The 22,974-nt window shown below is 40.3% G+C and overlaps 1 protein-coding gene across 1 annotated transcript; it reads left to right on the top strand.

Moving 5' to 3' along the window:
* Positions 1 to 1,369: 1,369 nt before the first annotated feature.
* On the top strand, positions 1,370 to 22,049 carry POLB (DNA polymerase beta). The gene is made up of 14 exons (XM_081220933.1): positions 1,370 to 1,566; positions 1,891 to 1,948; positions 4,793 to 4,859; positions 6,120 to 6,194; positions 6,810 to 6,868; positions 8,630 to 8,679; positions 10,778 to 10,829; positions 12,627 to 12,681; positions 12,779 to 12,851; positions 13,998 to 14,068; positions 14,663 to 14,749; positions 20,124 to 20,188; positions 20,681 to 20,820; positions 21,817 to 22,049. The coding sequence occupies exons 1-14, from the start codon at positions 1,506 to 1,508 to the stop codon at positions 21,909 to 21,911; spliced, it is 1,008 nt and encodes a 335-aa protein (XP_081077059.1). The 5' UTR covers positions 1,370 to 1,505; the 3' UTR covers positions 21,912 to 22,049.
* Positions 22,050 to 22,974: the final 925 nt, after the last annotated feature.

The raw sequence follows: 22,974 nt of genomic DNA, 5'->3' as shown, positions 1-22,974 counted from the left end.
GTTCATAACAGATAACTACCCCCATTAGAAAAATGAACAGGACTTCCCTGGTGGCGCAGTGGTTAAGAATCCACCGGCCAATGCAGGGGACGTGGGTTCAATCCCTGGTCCAGGAAGACCCCACATGCCATGGAGCAACTAAGCCCATGCGCCACAACTACTGAGCCTGTGTGCCACAACTACTGAAGCCCGTGCACCAAGAGCACAGCAACGAAGACCCAATGCAGCCCCAAATAAATAAATAAATAAATAAGAAAAATGAACAAAGGATATAAATAGGAAATTCAGAAAAGAATACAAATGTCCAAGAAGCATAACTTAAGATGTACACTGACAGTGTAAATAAAAACAACAAAAAAAAAACCCCACACAACCTAATCACAAAAACTTATTATATCTAAATAATTATTCCATTATTGAAAAGGATTTAGAAAGGACTGAATTATAGAAGACTGGAAGTGTATGTCCCAAAATATTAATAATGGTTAAACAGGATGGTGAGATAATCATTTATGTTATTTTCTATTCTCCTTTTATATATTTCTTAGATTTTTCTACAGTAACCATGTATCATTTTGTTAAGCTTTTAATTTATTTATACACAAAGCAATTGCCTGGAATTGGCAGTTGAGTATGAACCCCAGGAGTTACTCTTGTAAGTAACATATTGCTGATGTCACATTTCCGTTTCTTAAGCAGAACTGTAAATTTCTCAGATATAGGTCCTCATGTTGTAATGACAGTTGCATTGCTCCTTATCTAGGTTAAGGGGTTCTTAGTGGTTTTTTCACTTTGGCCCCTGCCGCAAAAGGAGGGGAATAAAACATAAAATATCTTTTGACACTGGGTGACATATCTGCTAAAAAGTTTAGTATGGGAGGCATTCCTGTGATCGGCAGATTTCATTCCAGGCTCCTGCCGCAGACTTACAGCACTCCTCTGCAGCGTGGACTGAATTGAGGTCTATGTACTCTACTCGCACCCCATCATCTTACATACCCCACCATCTGAAGTTTTGACTTCAGAGTCAAAACCAGACTTCCCTTCTAGGGAGAGGACTGCAGAAAACGTTATGCCTGGGAAGACAGGTACAACGCCTTAGGTTAGGAGTCCAGGTCTTCCCCATAGGAACCCCACTGGGTTGTAATCCTGAGGCTCCCGTTTCCCGTCCGCCAAATCTAAGCTCGGGTCCAACAACCTCCTCCCGGTCCTGCTGGCTCCAGGCTCCTTTTTCTCTCTCACCGTTGAGGCCCCGCCCCGGCCCCGCCCCGGCCCCGCCCCCTGCCCCTGGGGGCCCGGCCCCGCCCCGCCCCGAGCGCGTGACGTCACTCGCGCGCCGCGCCCCCGCCCCCCCAGTCAGAATCCCTCATTGTTCAGCCAGTCGCGCTGGATTCGCCGCGTTGGGCTGATCCTGCGTCCTCTCCAGGTTCCAGCCCCTCCCGAAAGCTGGGCGAGGGGACCATCCCTGGCTGTGAGCTCTCTGCGGTCCTCGGGTGCAGGCCACCATGAGCAAACGGAAGGCGCCGCAGGAGACGCTCAACGGGGGCATCACCGACATGCTCACAGGTTAGCCCGGCCCGGCGCCGCTGCCTTTCTCCTCTCCTCCCTCCCCGCTGCTTTCCCTTCCTTCTCTCGAGTCCCGACAGCCCAAGGATGGGGTCGGCCCCTAGCAGCCCGGAGTCTTCCGTGCGGATCTCCCTCCGGCGCCGGTGGCAGTCAGTCCTGCTGGGGACCCTTGAGTCACGCTTGGGCTGCCCTTGGCCTGCCTGGCCGGTGTACAAGCGGGGGTCCCTGTCCCTTAAGAGGTTGTTACGCCCCCTTCCAGGAAACTCAGTTCTCGTTTGTTTACTCGTGGTTCTTGTTCACCCGAGCCTCTTGTTGCCTTTTCAGAACTCGCGAACTTTGAGAAGAACGTGAACCAGGCTATCCACAAGTACAATGCCTACAGGTGGGACGGAGCGGCATTCTCTGTTAGCATGCGTTCTCGGATGTGTGGCAATTAACAGGGCTGAGGGTCCAGTGGATATTAGGACCGTCTGTAGGAGGAGAAAAAAAGCAAGAACTGAGGGTATTGACTCTGGTGGCACTTTACTGCGATATTTCTGAGAGAATTTGGGCAGAGTTCTGTAGGATCAGTTTTGATTAGTTGCCAATTCTGATTGAAAATAGGCTAATACATATTTTTCCCATGATCGAACGTGAATTACTGAAAATGCAGTTTGATTTTAAGTCATAATGAAAGATAGTGGGTGAGGTCTGTGCTGTGAAATAGATGTGGTTCAGGGGAGTCTTTCCATCTGGTTGGTGTGTGGCTGATCTGTCACCTTTTGAATCTCATCCTTGTCCACTTCACCAGGGCCCTTATCCTAGCCGTTAATGCCATATCCGCCTGCTTCCGCCCCTTTAATCTGTAAACCTGTCCAAGTCCCTCAGCTCTTAAGAGCAAAAACAAAGCAATCTTCTTCACCTCCCTCTGCCCTCTAGCTAGCACCTTTCTCTTTCCTCCACTTTACAGTTAACCTTGAATAATCTGTATTCCTTGCCTGTAGTTCCTTATCCCCAGTCATTCTTTTTTTTTTTCCCCCCCCCGGTACGCGGGCCTCTCACCGTTGTGGCCTCTCCCGTTGCGGAGCACAGGCTCCGGACGCGCAGGCTCAGCGGCCATGGCTCACGGGCCCAGCCGCTCTGAGGCATGTGGGATCCTCCCGGACCGGGGCACGAACCCGTGTCCCCTGCATCGGCAGGCGGACTCTCAACCACCGCGCCACCAGGGAAGCCCCCCAGTCATTCTTTATCTCACTGCAGTGTAATTTCCATCCTGCCATTCCTCTGAAAAGGTTCTCACCCATATCTCATCTTATTAGACGCTCAGTGGCATTCATCTTGACTTCCATGATGGCACGATCTCTGTTCTTTCTCCTCTTCTATCTTACCTTTTAATGTTGGTAGTTCCCAGAGGTCTGCCCTTAGCCCTCTTTTCTCACTTTTATACTTTCCTTGGCAATCTTACCATTCTTGGCTTTGAATACCAGTCAGTGACTCCAGATCTGTATTCACTGGGCTTTTCTCCAGATTTTCAAGCCTGTGTTACCTTTGTCTCTACCCTTTCAAAACTCAACTCAACTCCCATCTTTCCTTCTCACTCACCATAACTAAAAACTGATTACACTCCCTTTCTTTACCTCCTGTGAATTCCTCTGTAAAATATTTGTACTGTGGTCCACACATTTGATGATCTCAACATCCGAGAGAGATTCAACCCCGTATTCTACTTGAGTCTCAGGAGGCTTCAGAGAGGAGGTGTTTAGTCTTCAAGGAAGCCATCAGGAGATAAGGGAGAGGAGGAACAATCTAGAGAAAGGAAACAAAATGAGCCAAGGCACTGAGACGTGAAGGGGTCTTGCATTTTCTAGGAAGTCAGTAATTCAGTTTGCCTAAGGGGTATAGTCTGAGTGGGCAGTAAGTCTGGAAAAGCAGGTGATGCTCTACCACCCCTGCAGGCTCCTCCCCAGCCCCCAGTCCCCATATACATTTCTCTTGATGTGACCAAAATATTCTCTTGAATGAAATATTTCCTCTTTACCTTGATGAAACCCCAAAGCGTCTGCATACAAAAGGCCTTTCCTGATTTAATTCTTCTTCCCTTTCAGGCTTTGTGCCATAATGCCAATTATGTGGAACTGCTTGTCTTTGCTGAAACAATTTCCTCCACAAATTGCCCTCAACCTACCTTTGCAGACTCATCATCAGTAACATGCTAATACAGAAGTCGAAATCCAAATCTGAAGGTTATATGTGCTAGAACAGAGTGAAAAACTAAGGCTTCAAAGACTATCCAGAAACTACATTTAGCATTGAAATTATAGACAGGATACCATCAGTGAGCTCCCAGGGTGGACCCAATCTGTCACCAGACTACTGAGCTAGGTATGTGTGGAGATGGCAAGGATACAGGTCACTGCTTTATGTGGAACTGAAATGAGAGCAATGGAAAAAAAAGAACTGGTACAAGGACATAGGGGAATAGTTTTAAGCCATGAATTTAAAAATAACCATCCATAAGCCAGTTTGGTATGTAGTAGTTTGAATACGTCTAGGTGGCACATTTTTTATGAAAAGAGAGTTATGAACAATTTCTAAAAACTAGCTATTAAAAAAAAAAGCTCGGGCTTCCCTGGTGGCGCAGTGGTTGAGAGTCTGCCTGCCGATGCAGGGTATACGGGTTCGAGCCCTGGTCTGGGAGGATCCCACATGCCGCGGAGCAACTGGGCCCGTGAGCCACAATTGCTGAGCCTGTGCGTCCGGAGCCTGTGCTCCGCAGCGGGAGAGGCCGCGACAGTGAGAGGCCCGCGCACCGCGATGAAGAGCGGCCCCCCGCTTGCCACAATGAGAGAGGGCCCTCGCACGGAAACGAAGACCCACCACAGCCAAAAATAAATAAATAAATACAGCAAAACTGTCAAAAAAAAAAAAAAAAAAGCTCAATGATGTTTTCCACTTAATCCCAGAAAGGAAAGGCTACTGGTTTCCTGAGTCTCCCTAGTTTTACATACACGGTGAAAACTGTGTCATTGTCAAATGCGAGGGTGTTCAGGACACTTTTACAAGTTAGAGGTGCAGGTTCTGTCCGCTCATTGAGTTTTAAAGTTTCACACAGATGTGGAAAGTAAGTTCATCTTGGTGACAGTTCAAGCTGCATATTTGTTCGTATGTATATTCCAGTTTAAGAAAAACTAATACTTTTGCTGGCTTTCTAATTGGTTTTCCCTTTTTTTGTTCGTTTTACTTGTAGAAAAGCAGCATCCGTGATAGCAAAGTACCCACACAAGATAAAGAGTGGAGCAGAAGCTAAGAAACTGGTAAGTTTAGGGAGCGAGTTGATCGAAGAGCTCACACATGTCCCGATCTGACGGGCTCCCACAAAATGAAATTTGCCTCCGAAGCTGCCTTGACCCACACGGGCAGATTGCACTGCTTTCTTGGAATAAGATTAATGCTATTTCAAGCATACTTTTTCAAGCTTGGAGTGTTTTTATTGGGGGAGGGGGTGGATTTAAATTTTTTTTTAACATATGTAATTACAATTTTCTTTCTCTACTTTGCCATATATGTGTGTACTCATCCTCACACTGAATTTCAGCTTGAGTGTTAGTCCTCAGGAGAGTGCGGTAACAGAGTGGTAGTAGCATGTCTGCTCGCTAGCTGTTCCTTCTGATCCCCAGCTAGAGGAACTTATGTGAGTTAGTGTTCCCAAGGAGATCTCACCCACTAATAAGCACATGATTAAGCCCCTTTGCATATCATGGCATTTAGCCCTGTTCTCTGTAATTTCCATGAAGCCCTGTGTGCTAATAGTGGCCCTCTCAGGTGGGACTTGGCATTCTCTGTTCTAACACATCCCTCAGGTGATGCAGGTGTATGCAAAAGCCTGAGAACTTCTGTTCTAGAGGAAGTCCACGACAGCATTGTTATAATTTCAAAAATTGGAAAACATCTAAATGTTCTCCTGTAGGGTATTTTTAAAGTAAGTTATGATACATTCATACAATAATACACTATGCGGTCATTAAAGATGTAGCTTATTTATCGATATAGAAATTTGTTCATGATGCATTTTTAAGTTAAAGCACTTTACAAAGCAGTGTGATTCTATTTTTGTAAGAAAAAGGTAGGCGTATGTATACACACACACACACGCATATATATACACGCACGTAACTTTGCATATATATATGAGCAAAAAAGAAGTCAGTATATAGCAGATGTTAAGTGGCAAGGTTACAGGTTATTTTAATTTTCAGGGTGATGAAATTAACAAGTGATTCTAGTATTTTCTTTATGCAACTTTATATTTTCTAATTTTTCTACAACAAAAGTTAATTTTGAAAAAGCAAGGTCATTTAGAATTGTCTTATTAGGGCTCCTCTTTTGCCAATCATTTAAACATTTTGCCTTTGGGGGAATATATTTTTACTGGTGCTCAATTTTCTGTGTCCTTTGTTTGAAAACTGGTCATGTGATGATCATTGTTTTTTCATTTCTCATTTTTTCCTTTATCTTTTAGTGATTTGGTAAGTATAATATTTATGTGACTTCTATATTTTTTATTTTCTATGTAGCCTGGCGTAGGAACAAAAATTGCTGAAAAGATTGATGAGTTTTTAGCTACTGGAAAATTGCGTAAACTGGAAAAGGTAAAATGCTAACTTATTTGTTTGCTTATAGTGTCTGCCTTTATGGCAGCTATCATGTAGCACCATTACAGGGTGGGTGACGTCATCCACCCTCTGTTAGATTCAGTGAGAAAAGGAAGGAGCAGTTTATGGCTTTGTAAGTGTCCTATATTTTAAATTTTGAATATTGTTCTTATAAACTGTTCACTTATTTTATGTTGCATTTAAGAGACTGTTAGCATCTGTGATAGAATTACTTCTTATTTTCAGTACCATTTAGAAGGGAGATTATAAACTTTGACTAAATGATTGTTATCTTTTAGAATTTCTATGCTTAAACTCTCTCAAGCATTTTTATTGTTTTATTTCACCCTGATGATAGTCATTATATCACTTCTGGTCTTTTTATGAATAAGCCTTTTAAAAGTATTGGATAATTCAGAGAAGAGCCATCTTCATCTGCTTTCTTACTAACCTGTAACCACTGGGGTTTTACATGAATCCTTCTGCATGGGTTATCCGGGCAGTGTAAATGGCTCTTCAAGTCTCTTAGCAGCCTAGTGTATTTCTAATAAGATCACTTGAGTCCTCAAAGCATTCCTAAATCATTGTTAGACTTTTTTTTTTTCCTTAAAGATTCGGCAGGATGATACGAGTTCATCCATCAATTTCCTGACTCGAGTTAGTGGCATTGGGTAAGACTGTTTTTTTTTTTAAAAGAAGATGTTGGGGGTAGGAGTTTATTTATTTATTTATTTATTTTTGCTCTGTTGGGTCTTCGTTTCTGTGCGAGGGCTTTCTCTAGCTGTGGCAAGCAGGGGCCACTCTTCATCGTGGTGCGCGGGCCTCTCACTATCGCGGCCTCTCCTGTTGCGGAGCACAGGCTCCAGACGCGCAGGCTCAGTAGTTGTGGCTCACGGGCCTAGTTGCTCCGCGGCATGTGGGATCCTACCGGACCAGGGCTTGAACCCGTGTCCCCTGCATTAGCAGGCAGATTCTCAACCACTTCGCCACCAGGGAAGCCCCAAGAATTATTTTTTAAGCAGACACAGTAGTAGGGTTGTTTAATTTTTTTATGTCAGCCAAACTAAAGTACATGCTGTTTCTCTTCAAAGCCTGTACCTTTCCACCTCTGCACCTTTGCCCATGCAGTTCACTCACCCGTATTTTACATGTCTCAGGCTGGTTCTTCAGAGGCTGCCGCGACTTTAAAAGCCCCATTCAAGGCACATGAATCCAGTTGGAGTCCCCAGCCAGAAATAATCCCTCCTTCCTCTAAGCTCCATTAGCACTTGCTCTGTGGACTTATTATCACTCCCTCCAAATTGTGGCTCTTTTGCCTCTCTGAGCGTGGTACTTATCCTAAACGTTTAAGCTTTTTCTGTAGTACCTGGCATATGAGCTTGGAACAAGCACTCAAGTATTTCCTAATGAAGGCATCTCTATCTTAAATGTGAGCTAACAGAGGCTTCTTTGACACTGAGGAGAGTAAAGGTTAACACTGAAATATTAGGGCTGCAGTGCTTTACTTAACTCTCATCTTGAGGGAATGAGGTCATTCGTTTAGGTATATGATGATTGTTCCTTAATGGCAACCATTTGATGAATGTGATTTTAAAATATATTAAATTCCTAAACCTAGTATACTGAAAAGGAGCATGACTCCTTGGGGACCCAAGACAATTATAAAATGTTAATATTTGTTTTAGAGAGCATCTGTTACATTATTCTCATTGTCCAGGCAAGAAAACTGAATGCAGAAAGTGAGATAGCTGTGGCAGGGCCAGAATCAGAGCCTAGGTCTCCCGGCTCCCAGTTCAGACCTATTATTTCTATGCCACGTTGCCTTCCTGATATGAATATCAGTTTCTTTACTGCACAGTTTCTGTACCAAGGCTCTTTGTCATTAAAATCTCAGTTTAAATATCATCTGAGAGGCCTTCCCTCACCACCCAATCTAAAGAAGACCCAGCCACTCTGTCATATTACCCTATTTTAATTCACCTACCAGATATTTTTCTTTGTTTATATATCTGTTTATTGTCTCTCTCTAACCACTGGAATGTAAACAGGTAAGACCAGGGCCCTTATTTGTCTTATTCCTGCTGTATTTTCAGCACCTAGAAGAATATCTGACACATAATAGGCCCTCATTAAATCTCATTTGAATGAATGGTTTTCAAGTGCCTGTATTTCTGGCGTATGAATAATGTACATGGGCATTATGCCACCTAGCTGCTTGGATGTCTTTTTCATATCTAAATTTATGACTGTCTTCCTAGATTAAGGCTTCGATAATTTGAACATTACCAAAGTAACTACACAATAGTTTAGCAGGTGTTTTTTTTAGCTCAGCAGTAGCTTTTATGTTTGACAAGAGGAGACATAACTGTTTATTTGTTACAAGGATCCTGAGTTTCACTTGATACTGAGATAATGCTTTTCTTTCTTTGTAGTCCATCTGCTGCAAGGAAGTTTGTAGATGAAGGAATTAAGACATTAGAAGGTGAGTCTGTACAGTAGGTCACTAATTTCAGGTCAGATATAGTCCTGAAGGGCCATGCTCTAACAAACTGGAATTTGAAAAACCCTTTCCCAATTAGTAGAAACGAATGGTAAGATTTTCTTTTTAACTCTACAGTAGAGAACAGATATAAAGTATAGTTTATATTCCCATTTTAAACATGTTTTGGTCTATAATTTAGAAAAAAATCAAGAAGAACAAGAAGTGGCTTCTTGGTTTAAAGGCAATGATTCATTTGTAGATTTTTAGACGATTTTTAAATTGCTTTTGTTTCTTTAATAAAATTCTAGACCGTAAAGTCCTATACATTCAGCCTAAAAGCCAAGTTATGTATATTGAGAAAAATTCTGTTAAGAGGCTTGCAATGCTTACTGAAGGGATTTTTGCTTTCAAAGAAGTGATAAAAATAAAAGTCAAGTAATGATAAAACATTTTCCTTAAACCTAATATAGCAATCTTTTAAATATAATTTACCTCTTCATGCTTTCAAGGGTGTATACTATATGGATTCATTACAGCACATCTGTGGCACTTGGGGATTAATATTTGTGGGCTCAACTATTTATAAGCAACCCAGATGGTCAGGTGGACAGATTTTGGAGACTGACCTGGGTTTGAATCCAGTCTCCACCCCTTTATTAAAATAGTTGACTGTGGGGGCTTCCCTGGTGGCGCAGTGGTTGAGAGTCCACCTGCCGATGCAGGGGACATGGGTTCGTGCCCCGGTCCGGGAAGATCCCACATGCCGCGGAGCGGCTGGGCCTGTGAGCCATGGCCGCTGAGCCTGCGCATCCGGAGCCTGTGCTCCGCGACGGGAGAGGCCACAACAGTGAGAGGCCCGCGTACCGCAAAAAAAAAAAAAAAAAAGTTGACTGTGATACTTCAGTCTCTCAGCTACAAAATGGTATCATAATATCTCTCTCATATGATTTAATGAAATAATGTATGTAAAAGACTTAGCATAGTGCTTGGTACCTAGTAAGTACTTAAAAATAGTAACTGACTCTTAAAGGGCATGATTAATTAGTAATATTATTAACTTAAGAATTTGTGTGAATCACATAGCTAGAGAATGAATTGTTCTAATATATGCATCTCAGAGAGGGTTTGTGCTTTTCTGCTTTTCTGGCATATATAATTTACCTGAGTGAAATATTGGTTAAAGAGGTCAAGAGTTTGTTTCTCAAAGGTATTCGTTCATCCCTTGGGAGTGTCTAGGATCTCCTGTGGTGGTTTTACATTATTTCACCATTCACAGATATGTAATGTAATAGCTGTCGATATCCCTCTCTCCGTATATAACAAACTCAGTATTTCTGTGGCATTTTCGGTCATACACCTTAGTGTTTTCTGTGTGCACACAATTCTGAGAAATATCACGTGCTTATTTTTAATAATAAAGGTGCTTATTTTTCTCCATTTTATGTCTCCAGAGAGAGTTTATGTTTGTGAATATAAGGGAGACCATAGGAATTGCTTTTGAAGCATACTTATCTTGCCGTTTCTTTAACAAGGCTCACTCCTGTGCCTGTACCCACTAAAGGACCACCCAGTTGGAACTCGGTCACTTTCAATTTAAGATATTATAGTTTTCTTGATTAAAAAAACGATAATACTACCTCTCCTTTCAATGGGATTTTTAGCATAGTGCCTGCACAAATCGGTACTCAGTAAATATTAATCCAGTGAAGGAGTGAATGAACAAATGAACAGTATGAATGAACTTCTGCTGCTATTAACCGTAAATTAAGCAATATACGTTCTTAGAAGGCTGCTTTTTGCTATACTCAGTGAAGTTTGGTATGATCCTGGTATGTTTTATCTACTCTTCTATGTAACTATAATTGAAATTTTGATTCAGTAAATAAAAATGATTATGCAGTCACTGTTGGGTTTTACTATTGACTTGAAGAATCACTTTTATCTAGTTCTTAATATCTGAAAGTTTTTTTCATTTTCTTTTCAAAGTCATTTCAGTGTGTTTTCCAGGTAGTTCTTTGAAAAAAAGGATCACTGAAATTAGCATTTTTTTCCAAAAATGTTTAAATCAGCATCTCAACTTTATTTATCTTCTATACAGATCTCAGAAAAAATGAAGATAAATTGAACCATCATCAGCGAATTGGGCTAAAGTAAGATAGCAAATTTTCTTTTGACACTTGAAATGTAAAAGTAAAAAATTTTATAACCATTCTTCCGTACACCATAAGTCTTCAGACTTAGCTAAACACAGCCATTTTACTATTCAGAAATGCTAAGATTTGTTGCAGACTCCTATAGAAAATAAGCCTGTATTCACACGTGTTTTTTTTACTGCCTTCTAGTTTGTTTGCTTGTTTTGAGTATATCCCACATTCCCTTGACTTTAGCTGGGAACTTCCCCTTAAAATACATAGAACTGAGGGCCTCAGTCAGTCAGGGTGTTTATTTCATGCTTACATTGTAGAAAGCGCTGCCTCTGAGGTTAGGATATAAACAGGTTCAGTGTAGCTCTTAAGAAGTTGAGAGTCTACCTGAGAAGACGGGACATGACCATGAAACACTAAATTTTTTTAAAAAGGAAAAGGAAGAAAACCCAGACACCTAAATACCAGAATAGGAATAACTAGTAGACGTGTCGTCTGTCAGCATGGGTAATTACTTTGTCAAGTGCAAGATACAGACCCCCCCCTTCTGACTGATTATTTACAGAACGTAGTGTACATGCATAAGCACGTATCTCCTCTGGTCTTAGGTTGTCTTGTTGGCCATTCAGTCCTAATAACCTTCTGAACTTCCCTGTTGATGCCTTACCACAATATTTTAAAACTTACACTGCCTTTCCAAAACTCTGAACCAGTAAAAGATCAGGATGGTGTAGTTCTCACTCTCCTTGCATTTACATAGTAAATGGAGATCTTCTGAAGAACTTGCTTGTTGTGAGAATTGGTTTTGAACAGGCACTTTATCATTCTTAGATGTTATTTAATACTAAGATAGTTTTTTTTTTTTTTTTTTGCGGTACGCGGGCTTCTCACTGTTGTGGCCTCTCCCGTTGCGGAGCACAGGCTCCGGACGCGCAGGCTCAGCGGCCATGGCTCACGGGCCCAGCTGCTTTGCGGCATGTGGGATCCCCCCAGACCGGGGCACGAACCCGCGTCGCCTGCATCGGCAGGCGGACTCTCAACCACTGTGCCACCAGGGAAGCCCTAAGATAGTATTTTTAATAGCCTTATTGAAATATCATTTCATATACCATGTAATTCACCCACTTAAAAGTGTGCAATTCAGTGGTTTTTTATATTCACAGAGTTGTGCAGCCATGACCGTAGTCAATTTTAGAACATTTTTGTTGTCCCCAGAAAAGCCCAAACCCATGAGCCATCATGCCTCATTTCTTCCCAACTACCCTTCCCTCCCCCAGCCCCTGGCAAACACTGTTCTACTTTCTGTCTCTATAGATTTGTCTATTCTAGATATTTCATGTAAATGAAATCATAATATATGGTCTTTTGTGACTGACTTCTTTCACTTAGCATAATGTTGTCTCGGTTCATCCATATTGTAGGATATTTTAAAATACAAGTATTTTTCAGGATCTAAGAGCAATAAACTGTAATCCCTGGATTTGCCAGTAGGGAGCAGTCTAACTTGGAACCGTATTAACTTAAATATATTTATTTACTCTTGGTATGTGAATGCGAAGTTTATTTAAAATAAGTTTGGATGGAATATCTGGAATATCACAAAGCATGACACTTAAGGATTTTGATCCAAGTTAAGGAATAAACCTCTCCCCACCCCCCCCAATTTTACTCTTGTCGTAATGAATTTTAGTCTTGATTTTTGAAAGATCTGTTTGTATAAGGACACTTGATAAAGTAGGCAGTTTAATTTCTAAGATTCAAATTTCCCAAAAAATCTTTTGTCTACTTATTCTGTCTTTATAGATATTTTGAGGACTTTGAGAAAAGAATTCCTCGTGAAGAGATGTTACAAATGCAAGTAAGAGTGTGCTGAATTGTATTCTTTGATTAGAATTGAGAATGTCAATTGGTGAAAAGCCATTTTTAGAATACTGACTTAATTTTTCTTCTATTAGGATATTATACTAAGTGAAGTTGGCAAAGTGGATTCTGAGTACATTGCTACAGTCTGTGGCAGTTTCAGAAGAGGTAACATACTTCCTAAGCTTAGGTTATTCATGTTAAATGATGTTAAAATTGCCTAATGTATATGAAAAACATGGATTAAAAAGATGTAATTTATGTTACTTTATAGATTTACTAAGATCTAGTAGTATTAACTAAATTTATTTGTTTACAAATGGGAATATAAATTAGAGGAAATTCATCCTGATTTTATTATAGGATGGGTTTTTTTGATGACTAGTTCTAATAAAATTATTATAAAATAATTTTAGGTATATTAAATGCTAATAGTGGTTATCTGGCTAGATGCTAGTGAAGCCATGAGTAGTTTTTTTGTTTGTTGTTTACCTTATTTAATTTTCTAAGTTTTCTCTAATGGATCTGCGTTTAATGTCTCAGAGACATCAGCTCAGAACCAATTCTCAAAACACCCAGGTTCTTCAGCAGATCTTGATTTACTCTGTGAATGTGAACAAAGTGAGACCCACACAATCCTGGTCTCTTACTGTTTCAAAACGTTGGAAGGGTAACCTAAAGTTTAAAATATTACCTTAAAAAATTGAAATAGAACTTTATTTAAAACCTTGAACTAGATGTCTGACTGAATCTCTGGCCACCTCTGGAGTTTTGCTTAGGAAGTGGTAATAGGCTATCAGAAATTCTCTGGGTAGCTGCTATAAGAATCTAGCATTCTTATCTATGATGCCATAATCGTAGTTGTTACCAGTACTCATTAAGTGAATTCATTCAGAAGAATTGAAATGAATTTTCTGATTAACCTTTGCAGAGTTAGAGCATATTGTTTAATTTGAGATTTTTAAATATTTAGTGTTCATAGATATATTTTAAAGGTATATTTAAATGTTATTTTTATTCATTATTGAGTAGTCACTTAGGTACATTTTTAATAATATTTAACCAATTGTATGCAACGTATATCTAACATCAGTTACTGTTGTTATCCCAGATTCTGCTGTTTACATCAATATACCTGAATAGTTGGACAGAAAATTGAACTCTTTTAACTAATTCTGAATATGAAGCACATTGAAATAGAAAGTTAGGCTGTAAGAAGTAAGACTCTTCTATGTGTGTCACCACCTTGGTTCTGTGTTTGCCTAATTGATACATTTGCGAGGAGAATTCCATACGTATTTTTTGCATTCACAGGTGCAGAGTCCAGTGGCGACATGGATGTTCTTCTGACCCATCCACACTTTACCTCTGAGTCAACCAAACAGGTGCCTCAGAATTTATAAGCAAATGTGATCGGTCTTACACAGCAGTGAATATCATTTTCTAAATGATAATTGGATATTTTCAGAATGAGTTTTTGTTTTAATCTTTCTGAAAGTCAGTTGAAGTGTTTTGTACTGACTGAATTCTTTGAGAGGAAGAGTAAGTTGTTGGAAGGGATGCGCATTGTTCGTCCACAAAGAACTGGCAGGACAGTCTAACATTTGAAAGAGATGAAATTTCGTAAACTACTTCCAGAATTATTTATTTGTCTATCAAGAAACTTAAGCTCTGTTAGAAGACCCATGAAGGCAAAATGCTTTTGATTTTGGAATATATACCTTTTAAAGATGAAGCAGGTAACTTTTTGTTTAACGAAACAGATAAAGACAAATGATGTCTATTTGGGGTATCATGATATTGGTGAAAAGTGGTGGTTTCATTTGATAAGGTGAATTTTCTGTTAGAAGAAAAAGTACTCAGAACATAGGAAAACTAGGCATTTCTGCATAGAGCATCAGAAAACTCATTTTAAAAATGCTCTCTTGCTGTAACAGACTAATTGCTTTTTTTCTTATTCCCTAATTATGATTCTACAGCCAAAGCTGTTACATCGTGTTGTGGAGCAGTTACAAAAGGTCCATTTTATTACAGACACTCTGTCAAAAGGGGAAACAAAGTTCATGGTAAGTACTCGCTTGAGTTAACACATTTAAAAAAAAACTGTGGAGACTGTCCAGTAACCATTCTGAGTGTGACCTCACTGTACCTTAGTGTCACGGTCAGTAAATAGGACATCCTAGACCTTAGAGGAGATATATCCTCTAATCTGAGAATATTTTAGTAAAGAGGGTGTTTTTGTTGTTTTTGGTTTTTTTTAATTTATTTGGTTGCTCAGGTCTTAGTTGCTGCAGGTGAGCTCCTTAGTTGCAGCTCAAGGGCTCCTTAGTTGTGGCACGCGAATCTTTGTTGCAGCATGACTGTGGGATCTAGTTCCCGGACCAGGGATCGAACCCTGCATTGGGAGCGTGGAGTCTTAACCACTGTGCCATGAGGGAAGTCCCAGTAAAGAGTTTTATTCTAAATTCCCCACTTGTAAATAATCTGTGCCATTGGAATAGGTAATTATGCATAATCTGCTATTTTTAAAATATCCATAATGACTTTAATATATTATATTTTTTCCCTAAAATAACAAATACTCTTTGACTCAGAATATATTAATAAGTGAGATTAGAATTGTCTGAAGAGTATTAATCTATTACAAGACCAAAGAAAGAAGGCATCAGGGTACGTGATAGAACGTTCAGGGGAAGAACCATGCTGTGTGAAATGATAAGTAGGGGGCTCGTAGAGGGGGCACCTGTGGAGTCGTCCCAGTGAAACCCATTGTGATGGACCGTCAAAGTCCTGTGTTCTTCCTAGGGGATTAAGATTTGAGGATTCAAGACAAATAGCAAATGGATTAAGAACATTAATAAATGGTCCTGGGCTTCCCTGGTGGCGCAGTGGTTGAGAGTCCGCCTGCCGATGCAGGGGACACAGGTTCATGCCCCGGTCCGGGAAGATCCCACATGCCACGGAGCGGCTGGGCCCGTGAGCCATGGTCGCTGAGCAACGGGAGAGGCCACAACAGTGAGAGGCCTGCATACCGCAAAAAAATAAATAAATAAATAAATAAATGGTCCTGTATAAAAACCGAAGGCAAACAGAAATCTAGGGCTAATGTAATAAAGGCTTACATTTATCTGCTGCTCACTTAAATACAGCATTTGGGCGCTCTTTTCTCCATGCCCCCCTTTTCCTAAGTCATGTGACTGAAAGGAAAGAGACTATGCTTTTGGAGCATGGACACGCTAAAATTAGCAAGAGTCTCACTGTGTAGATTTGACCGTCTTAGCCAAAAGTAGAAGAAGGTGGTTGAGATAGATAATTGAATTACCATGTCATTCAGAAAATGGAATGGTGGTTGCCAGGGCATGGGCGGGGCAGCGGGGAGATGAGTGAGTGTTTATGGGGACAGAATGTCAGCTGGGGAAGATGAAAAAGTCCTGAAGACGGTGGTGATGGTCGCACAACAGTGTGAGTGTACTTAATGCCACTGAACTGCACACTTAAAAAGGGTTAAAGTGGTGTATTTTATGTTATGTGTATTTAATCATATATGCAAAAACACGTCATTTGATTCAGCATGGTGATTTTAATGGGCTATGAAAGTATATTGCCTAAGTTGTCGCACTTTATCAATATTTTCAAAAGAACTTTGGGAAAGGTAAACATAAAAATTCTAGTCAGTGTTTGGGAATTACATTTATGAGCTGTTCTCCCTAGTCTGTCAGTTTTGAGCTCTTACCCTATGCCCAAAAATATATGCACACATGAGATATTAATAAAAATAGGATTTGTATATGCCATATGAACACCCTTTTAAATGTAGATTGACTTTAAATGACTCAAAATGAATGTGCATAAATCTTACGTTTAAAGACCATTCAATCAGATAAAATTCTAAAAATCATGTGCTAGACAAGATAGGTTGTTTTTTTTAAATAGTAGGAAAGTGTCCTGGTATGCCACTGGGGACCCCTTCTGGCCTGACTCTCTTCCTTCAGTAGTCATCTCTGTGAAAGCACTGGACTCTCTCCTGGGGAAGTGCAGCAGCTGTTTTCAGAGTTAGCCACCAGGAAGGTGTGTTTACACAATAAAAAAGCAGAAGCATTTTTTTACAGTCTGAACAGTATTCTTCTGTGCCCAAAGAGATCCAGAGGGAAGACCTACAGAGGCTGTAGTAATCCAGCTAGCAAGAATACAAGGAAAAATTGCAAGCTGGTGGGCTGGGTGTAACCTGCAAAGGAAGGTGGGTAGCCAAGTATGTGAACGTAAAGAGTTGCTGACATAGTGGAACTGGGTTATCCTAGTAGCTGCTCAAAGAGGAGAAGTCCTTTGTCTAGGAAGGTCAGAGGCAGCCAAATCCCAGTGGTGCTGCAGAGTCGGCCGGTCCAGACCTCACAGTACCTGTGGTATGTGAAAGACTAGGAGCACTCACCCATCCTAGGATACGGGCTGGAGTTGTGGAAATCGTGGCTCTATCTTGCCTTCCGTTCTCTCGGTCATACCTGGCAGCACGTGTACAGGTATTGCCAGAAAGGGAATCCTCCAAACCTCTTTCCAGAAGAAAACAGGTCAAAAAATAAGAAAGCAGGCTTTTTGTTTGTTTTTAAAGTATAGAAGACTTAGGCCACAATAAGAGACTAAGGCCTGTATGTTGTGACATAGGAATCCATCTTAGTGGATGATCTGTATATAAAGTTTGTATACTGTACATGTAGTTCATGTCTTTACTGAAGCTTAGAAAATGCCATGTTTGAGCCTGCTGTTTTGACATTTATAATTAGTGTTTGTTAGGATGAGAAGCACTCCAGGTCAACTTTCAAATCATTTTATTTTGGAGGCAATAAGAAGTGATTTGTATCTTGTTGCAAACACGGTGGGTGTTGGTATGTTGCATCGTAGGAAAGTAGATTTGGATACGGAGGCTTTAAGATCTTTTGGCTCCATTACCAATTTGTTGTGTGACATTGACAAGTTGCTTTACTTCTCTAAGGCCTTAATTTTCTTATTTTTAAAATGATATCCTTGCCCTCTGTCAAAGGACTGTTACGCAGATCAGATTAAGTAATATATGTGGAAACGTTGAAGGGTTTGTACAAATATCGTTTGAAGATACTGAATCTTCAAAGAGCTGTGCAGTGTTATACTAGTATAATACATAATAATAATATAAAAATAATATATTTCTATTTGGAAATAGATCAGTTGGAAGAAGGTCGTAACCTGGAAAGAATTAAATTGGGGAACAGAAAAAGGGATAGAAAGAGAGAAGATGGTGCTATGAAAGAACAAGGTGGGGAGAATGAGTGTCAGTAGGAATGAGAAGGTGTATTCAGTCAATTCACCAAATACATACTTAGCATCTACTACATTCCAGGCTCTGCTCTAGGAGAATGGGATAGATCAGCGAATTTATGTAGAACTTTTATTTGAGGGTATGGGAAGGGACTGCTACTTAACAGTGAACATATTAAGTAGGTAAAGCGTTAGGTTAAGATAATAAGTATTATTTTTAAAAAAGAAAGGGAGTGCAGGAGACGGTATTAAAGAGGACGGCCTTATTGAGAAGATGAGGCCTGGGGAAAGACTTGAAGTAAGGAAGTTAGGCAGGCAGGTCTCTGTGGGGAGAGAGAGGCAGGCAGGAGTCAGGGCAGTGACCCTGAGCACATGAACATGAGCAGAGCTCACCAAAGGAGTTAAGATCTCTAGGTTTCTGAAAGGAAATTGGCTGCAAAATGAATTCAGCTTATGAAGTGGAATAAACTCCACTCCATATCGATCCACTTGATTTCAGAACGTCTTGTTGCTATAAGCACTGACTAAATAGTTTTAAAGATATGACCATCTGTGTGGTTTTTAAGTTATCTTCAAAACATGAATTCTCTTAAACTAACAGTAATCAAAGCTTAGGAAAGCCAGGGTTATTCCAGATCTTCTTGTAAACTCAGGGTCTTTCATTAATTGAGCTATTCTTCCTGTGAATATAACAACATTTGGAAGAAAAACCAATTTCCTCTGCATTTAGATGCCTTTTTACTTTATATATGGTGAGTACCACTCAAATTTTAGCGTTTCGTGCAGGTTTGAGCTCGGAGGATGATTTTCTGTGAAATATCTACAGCGAGGATTCACAGGACAATAGAAGATACCTTGGCTACACTGGGGAAATGAAAGAGGCTTTATTTCAGACAGTCAGCATGAAGCGACCTAACTGAACTGCCAAACAAAACTAATCCACTCAATCGAATAAAGAATTTACAGTAATACAGAGAAATGCTTTAACATTAGCACTTCAGAAAAAGTGCAGGAAATAAAATTAGCCTTGAGGAAAGGAACAAAGCCATTAGATGAAATCCTATTACTGACAAACAGAAAGATCATTGCCTGTGGGTTCAGACATCCAGATCTGCAAGGTAATGCCTCACGGTAATTCCATTTGAAGGTTGAGTTGGAGCTTGTCAGTGCCTAAGAAGGCAGGTTCCATATTTGAAGATAAACAGGTTTCATTAATCTCTCAGGAATAGGAGTTGCTAAAGAAAATACCCATTTTAGATTTTAGATTTTGATTTTTCTATGTTGCTGAGTGAAAAGTATGTCTTTTAGTGACGTGCGTACCAACTCGACTGCTCTTTAGGACCAGAAACCTGTCACTTGTGTAGTTTTCTTAGAATGTGGCATTTGAAGCTTTATATTTGAAATTTGGTGATGTTTGTATTTCTTTTTACATATTTATGCGTTGCCGCCCAGTCCATAAACTTTCCCCATTTTCCTGGAAAAGGAAAAGATAACAAAACAGACCTTGATAATTGTTGTTTAAAAACTGCAGAACTATTAAAAAAGAAAACTGCGGAAGTATAATGAAAACTCACCTGTAGAGAAGGAAGAAAACGATCCTCTAATTTTCTTTTAATTTTTTCTTAATTTTCCCCTCTCTGTCTTTTCTGATTTCTGGGAGATTTCCTCAATTTCAACTTCTTCTACTTCTATCATATTTTAAATTTTTATTTAAATCTTTTCCTTGAATTTTCTTTTTCTGTAGAATTCTGTCCTTATTCTGAGATCTGAGAATATTACTGATAGCTTTTGTGTCTGTTTTCTTCTCCCTGAATAATCACTGTTTCTTCCAAGTTGCTTTTTTTCTGTTTGTTTTGGTCTCTGTCTTTCACGCTTTCCTTGATTAGCTTCTTGTTTAGAGTCACACAAAAGCCAGACCCTCATAACCGGAACCCTTGCCTGCTGTTTCATGTGGTTCTTTAGTTATCATGAAGCACAGTAGGAAGGCAGGGATAATATATAGTGCATAGAAAAGCTACTAAGTTACAAGCGCTCACAATTCTAAAACTGCCTCCATTTAAAGCAAAAATAACTTCACAGTTAACAATATTTGATTAGAATTAAGCCTTAAGTTTAAAAAAATCTTTAAACATTATTTTTAAATATACATTTTAGGGTGTTTGCCAGCTTCCCAGTAAAAATGATGAAAAGGAATATCCACACAGGAGAATTGATATCAGGTATTACTCAACATTTATTGCTGACCTATTAACTTTTCCCTTCTTTTCCCCTTTTCCCCCTCCCTCTGTATGTCTTGGAATTTGCATAAATGTCTAAGACCCCTTTTCATTCCAAAGTGCCATGTGCCTGTGCAATAGACAATGTTTAGCCTGAAAGTATATAAAGAATAATGACTGTCTACAGAACCTACTTTATTATCTCTAGGTTCACCATGGTGCCTTCTGCAGCTCAAAGTAGATCCTGCCTGGGGAGAGTTGGTTGTAACAAGTGATACTGCTTTGCATTTGTCCACACCTCTTGCAGAGCATAGTTTACTGAAACCTCAACTAACTGCAAGGTTGAGGTCATTTGAATGGTCTACCTAATGATGGTGTCCTCTTCAGTTATTGGACCACACAGACTTGTTTTGTGCCTTAATGATTTTAGGAGTCCTATTTTTGCTAAATTGAAAATATGTAGTAAAAGATTGGTGAATTGTTTATTGGTTGTAGGTTGATACCCAAGGATCAGTATTACTGTGGTGTGCTCTATTTCACTGGGAGTGATATTTTCAATAAGAATATGAGAGCTCATGCCCTAGAAAAAGGCTTCACAATCAATGAATACACAATCCGTCCCTTGGGAGTCACTGGTGAGTATTTTTGTCTGCATTAGAGATAATCCCAGTCATCTGGATATTTTGGTTTAGCAACTTTGGTTTTTCTAAAAAGCCTTTTAGTAACCGTGCCAGTTAATTGCAGTTTCTTTGGTATTGTTAGTCCCTCAGGCAACAAAAAAAGCTTTAATCCATAGGTGCTCCCAGGCCCTCAGTTGAAGGCCCATGATGACAAGATTCATTTATTTCCAGCTCTTAGAATGGATTAAATTCTTTCTACCTCTGATGGTCAGTAAATAATCTTACTGATCTAAAGTGTTTTTGTTTTCTTAAATGTATCTCCAAGACTTCCAAAGAACCCAGTTATTTTTGCTGTTAGTGCCAGGCCAAACTTGGTAGCTTTGGCTCCAAGCTTTTAAAGTTTAAAGAGTAAGAATTTCTTAATCTCTGTTTTATAGATCTTGTTAACATTTCACAGTATACTATGTAGTTTACTATTCTCTTCTAGGAAGATGAAGATTTTGTCTTTTTGTCCTAAAAGTGTTTTTCATCCCTGGTAGATGAGGGCTGTGCTTCTCACATGTCAATGTGTATACAAACCATGTGAGAACCTTGTTAAATGCAGATTTTAATTCAGTGGGCTTCTGCATTGCCAGTAAGCTGCCAGGTGGTGCCAGTACTGCTAGTCCGGGGACCGTATATTGAGTTGCAAAGGAACTCACTAGAGTATTTTCTCGAATACAGTGGAGATCCAGCAGACAGAAAAATCATGGATTAGGGCCACTTCAGATGGCCAGAGTTCGGATACTGAGGTTCTTTGTGTAGCGCCAGTAATATGTGTGGCCAAGCACAGACACAAGCTCATGGGGGAGGGGGAGGGCGGTCAATATCTTTTTTTTTTTTTTTTTTTTTGAGTGGCTTGGGGACTATTTTCTTTTTCCTCTGGAAGTGAGTCCTGTGTAGCTCTTAGTCCTGAAACCTCTAAACTCCAGAACTGGCTCATGAGGAAGGTTGTGTTCTCCCTCCTTGCAGGAGTTGCTGGAGAGCCGCTGCCCGTGGATAGTGAGAAGGACATCTTCGACTACATCCAGTGGAAATACCGGGAACCCAAGGATCGAAGTGAATGAGGCCCGTCCTCCCCGGCACAGCCCAATAGGTCTTAATTTATTTCTTAACCTTTGCTACATAAGGGTCTGTGGTGTTTTTAAATAATTGTTTCTTCATGCTGTAGCTTGCATTAGTCAATAAAACCTCTTGTACTATTATCAGATGATCTTGTGCTTATTTTATTAGCAAATATGTTTAAATTTATATATCCTGTTCATGATCACACTTTACTAAGGGTCAGTGGAGAGGATTAAGAGATGAGATGAGGGCTTCCCTGGTGGCGCAGTGGTTGAGAGTCCGCCTGCCGATGCAGGGGACACGGGTTCGTGCCCCCGTCCGGTAAGATCCCACATGCCGCGGAGCGGCTGGGCCCGTGAGCCATGGCCGCTGAGCCTGTGCGTCCGGAGCCTGTGCTCCGCAACGGGAGAGGCCACAACAGTGAGAGGCCCGCAAAAAAAAAAAAAAAAAAGAGATGATAACACATCTTAAATGGGAATTTTTGTTTTCTCATTTTCTGCCCTTATGCTATAAACCACATTAGCTCATTACCTTTCCTCCTATTTACTGATTGTAAATTAGTCAATTGGGCAAGCCTTTGGAAGAGGGTTCAATCTTTTTTAGAGACTTTTTTCTATGCTTGGCCCATATGCGATTTTGTAACATATACTTATAACCTAATTCCAAGAACAGGTGTGTGGTTTATCTCTTAAATGAAATCTGTAGCAGTTGATTGTAATCCATCAGAAAGAGCTTCCCTAATTAAAACCACTTTTAATATGTACCCGTATGTATAAAATATGGTCTCTTACACTTCGAACAAAGGTTTTACTTTTTTTGCCCTGGTTTTCCTCCAGTGTAACTTTTAAGTTCAGATGGTCAAAAATGTATAAGTAGAGGGCTTCTCTGGTGGCGCAGTGGTTGACAGTCTGCCTGCCGATGCAGGGGATGCGGGTTCGTGCCCCGGTCTGGGAGGATCCCACATGCCGCGGAGCGGCTGGGCCCGTGAGCCGTGGCCGCTGAGCCTGCGCGTCCGGAGCCTGTGCTCCACAACGGGAGAGGCCACAACAGTGAGAGGCCCGCGTA

This window comes from Mesoplodon bidens, assembly GCF_964165515.1.
Source record: "Mesoplodon bidens genome assembly, chromosome: 20".
Classification (NCBI taxonomy): Eukaryota; Metazoa; Chordata; class Mammalia; order Artiodactyla; family Ziphiidae; genus Mesoplodon; species Mesoplodon bidens.
Note: the sequence above shows the minus strand (reverse complement) of the source record. Positions and strands in the feature narration are given on the sequence as shown.

Bases quoted from the DNA above. Each gene is read 5' to 3' on its own strand.
- POLB (XM_081220933.1), top strand. From the start codon at position 1,506: ATGAGCAAACGGAAGGCGCCGCAGGAGACGCTCAACGGGGGCATCACC. The intron at 4,860-6,119 runs GTAAGTTTAGGG...TTTTCTATGTAG, and splicing joins GAGCAGAAGCTAAGAAACTG to CCTGGCGTAGGAACAAAAAT. The intron at 14,750-20,123 runs GTAAGTACTCGC...TATACATTTTAG, and splicing joins AAGGGGAAACAAAGTTCATG to GGTGTTTGCCAGCTTCCCAG.